The sequence below is a fragment of the Aplysia californica genome, unplaced genomic scaffold (genome assembly GCF_000002075.1).
Source record: "Aplysia californica isolate F4 #8 unplaced genomic scaffold, AplCal3.0 scaffold00606, whole genome shotgun sequence".
Taxonomy (NCBI): Eukaryota; Metazoa; Mollusca; class Gastropoda; order Aplysiida; family Aplysiidae; genus Aplysia; species Aplysia californica.
In genome coordinates, this window is record NW_004797876.1 from 292,728 (window position 1) to 296,409 (window position 3,682).

The following is a 3,682-nucleotide window of genomic DNA, read 5'->3' on the forward strand; positions in this document are numbered from 1 at the left end:
TGTGTGTGTGTGTGTGTGTGTGTGTGTGTGCGCGTGTGTATGTGTGTGTGAGTGTGAGTCTGTGTGTATGTGCTTGTGTACATGTATGTAGATGCGTGCGTGCTTGTGTGAATGTGTGTTGGGTTGTGTGTGCGTGCGTGTGTATGCGGGCACAGAAAATAAAACAACAGCTATGTATAACCACAAGCACCGAGGGACTATATAGGCTTACATACCCGAAGATGGGCGGTCCGAATAGCGCGTACAGTAGACCCAGGCAGGTAAAGGGAAGACACGGCTTCTGTTCTTGTCCTTGACCTCTGCGTTCGGTGACCTCGTTGGAAGCTCGTCCTTGACCCCGCCGCACTGATGTGACGTAGATGTGGGCGAGGTCTTCACGCTCAAGGAGCTGGTGGTCATCTCAGTGTTGGTCATGTCAGACACTGAAGGTACCAGCGTTTGAGGGCTTGTGGCATTGCCGCCATTTTTACTGGTGTGTGGTTTGTGGTCACCCGCTTTGATATTGCTACTCTCGAGGTTGTCGTTGCTTTTGTTGTTGTTATTGTTGTTTCTGTTGTTGTTACAGCTGCTGCTACTTTTTTTGCTCGTGTTGTAATTGCTATGTGTCTTACAGTCGTTGCTATTGTTGTTGTTGGTGTTGTTGTTGCTGTATTCCATTCTGTTAACGATGCAGCCATCACCAGCATCACACTCAATATCGATCTTCCTCTCAGTGTTAATAAAATCTACACACAGCTTTTTCATTTTTAAACCATCAAAACTTTCACTTTCAAAATGGCTTGTAGTTTCTGTCGCATTTTCGTCAACGTCATCAAAATGGTTCTGTCCCCTCCAGCTTCTCTGTATCTCTCCAACTTCATTCACCCCTGCAGGGGTCTCTTTTGCCTCGTAAAAGTGGCCCATCATTTGGTACTCATGCTGCATGCCAAGCTCTACGAAAGGAATGTGGTTCTTGGTTTTACTGTTCGAGAACAAATCCTGCTCTTGAAGAGGATATTTTTGTGGCAGATGAGAGGAGAAATATGTCCTAGATGACGCAACTAGAGACTGTAGACTTTGGTACCCAAAAATGTTGGATCCCAATCCATACAAATATGAATGCAAATGTGCCTTAAGCGATTGTGAATTGGCATCACAAATAGGATTTGGAATTAGTTGATTGTACAAAAAATTCATGTAGGATGTTTCACTGATATTGTCTTTGCTCAGTGCACTTTTCTCCATGACGTCATTGCATGAACGTTCTGTAATGGCGTTGTGCTTTTTGTGCTCAGAAATATTCGTCTCAGGTCTCGTACTCCCCGAGATTTCTTGCGTTTTCTGAAAGAGAAAAAGGCACAAGTCTCTTTTGCTATCTTCTGGACTTTCTGATCGCCTGTGTGCGGTTGGAATCTTCCTTTTTCTTCCGTCCAAATCCGATTGACTGATCGATAGGGATGGGCGAGATTTCTGTGGAGTGTTTTTCTTTTGTTTTCGAATGTCTAATGGTTGTGAAATAGACGTCACTACTCGTTCTATGGAAGAAGGCTCGGGTTGCTTCTTTGCCCCGAACGATGGCTTGAGAATTTCTTCTATAGAAAAGTCGGTGACGTCCTTTGAAGAGTTTGCCCAACAGAATTCGTCTGTTTCTGCACAGTGTGCAAGAGCAGAGGAGGAAGTGACGCCATTTTGTGGCGTTATTGCTTGCTCTATTGGGGAAGACGAGTGATGTCGAGATTTCAGAGAAGACAGTGTAGTGTGTGAACAATGACAATTGAAAGCGTTTGGAAGAACTGAGTTTGAGTCTGCAGCAGGAGAATCTAAGTACTTTGAATTCATCCTGTCTAATTGGACAGCCATTTTGTCCTCGTCATTGCACAATCCACTCGATGGCTGCAATTGACTAGGGAAGGAGTTTTTTCTCAATGGAGACGCGTTGGACAATAACCGGAACCGATGCCGTGTCGTAGTTCCGTCGTGTGTTGACGGCGGAGCTGGCGAGTGACGTTGAGCTGTCTCGATGACTTCAGACTTTTCCGTTTTCATGACGTCAGTATTGGAGTCCCCTTCCGTGTGTGGCTCTTGCTTCACCTCCGTTCTAAAGGTCATCGCTGGTTGGCTTTTTGTTTCCTTTGATTAGTACAGTGTAGACCCAACTCGACCACTCTACGATTGCACCAGAAATATGTTTTAACAACCAAAAAAAAGTATAAATAAAAAATTAAATAAAATGTGTCACGACGCCGTGAAATCAGACGCTCGTCAATTTTTGGGCTTGTGGAGTTATTGGTATCATCTTAAAGCTTGTTCATTTGTCTTTATCTGGATGAAAAAAATATCTATTTATCTTGAATACGAGTCTTGATATTTGAGGATGAAGGAGGTGGGGTCACCTGTTTTCAGAGGTAGAATTAGTGAGAAAATAGCCGCCAAAGATTTGTTATTTCCTAACCTTAAGAGTCCGTGGCAACTGAAAGTTTACATTTATTGTACCTTTAATCAGCATTTTTCAGAAAAATCAACGCCGAAATGAGTTGTTTAACGGGCATGAAAGGTGTTGAGTCAAAAAACAAAAATTTGATAAAAATTCACAAACCTGCAAAAAAACACAAATTTCTTCACTTTGCTTATTTTGACGAGAGCCTGATTCCACCCCGCTGCCACACAAATAGATAAGAGGATGTGGAAAACATAACACGGAAGAATTATACAATTGTGATCTTCCAATTTCTTCAGCGAAAATCCAGCTTACTATAAACTGGGTGAATAGACACGATTTCTTACAAGAATACTTCTTTTATTAGCGACTGTCCAATGTTCAATTTGTTTTGTATTTTGAGCACACCAAAGTATGACGATAATAAGAAATGATATGTTTGAATTGAGCCTCCTCGTGAGCTCTGGGTTACTTTTATATGTGCTGTGCTTACACTCATAGGGAACGGCTCACCGTACACGAAACCTTTTCCTTTTCCACTGAAAAGTCAGTAAACGGAACACTTAGAAAATAAAAGCCTGATTGAGACACACAACTATAACGGCCCTGTGTTCAATGTTCAAACTATTACATGTACATAATTTCTAATTTGCCCTTCGCTTTTGTTTGTGTTCTCTCTTCTAATCCTCTCCTTTCCTCTTCAATTCACGATGTTCAATTTGCCCTTTTTTCTTCACTGTTCCACAAAAAAAAAGTACTTTTCTCTTTTCAATGTCATTTGTCATTTTTCCCCCCCTTTTTCTTTCTCTTGTCTGTTGTCGTCAGAAAGGAGGGAAAGTGTGGCAGGCGTCAAAAGGAACAAGTATGACCAGACAGCATGTCGGTCTTGTCCTCTGGGACCACCACGGACAAAATGTTGACTTCTCACTGTGTGTGTGTGTGTGTGTGTGTGTGTGTGTGTGTGTGTGTGTGTGTGTGTGTGAGTGTGTGTGTGTGTGTGTGTGTGTGGTTTCCCCGCCGCTGACTGCTCAAAGAGCTCCTGTCTGGCCTGCCGTTGTCCTCGTCCTGTGTGTCCGTGTGTCCGTCATGAGAAGGTGGAGAGTTCCGCGCGGCTCTCTCACTGTCTGCACCACACTGTACTGTCACAGCTTGTGCTTCAGGGAGGGAGAGAGGGGTGTTCTCTGTGTGGGTCAGGAGTGAGGCAGAAAAGGGGGGAGGGAGGGGGTGTTCTTTGATGGGGCAGGAGGGAGGGAGAAAGGGGGAGGG

The 3,682-nt window shown here is 43.8% G+C and overlaps 1 protein-coding gene across 1 annotated transcript; it reads right to left on the reverse strand.

The window, feature by feature from the left end:
- Positions 1-214: 214 nt before the first annotated feature.
- Positions 215-2,205, reverse strand: LOC106013012 (putative uncharacterized protein DDB_G0277255; the record flags this gene model as incomplete). The annotated part of the gene is given in 1 exon segment (XM_013087587.1): positions 215-2,205. A coding segment is annotated over 1 exon segment (1,874 nt), but the record flags the coding sequence as incomplete, so codon positions are not given.
- Between the last annotated feature and the right edge of the window lie 1,477 nt (positions 2,206-3,682).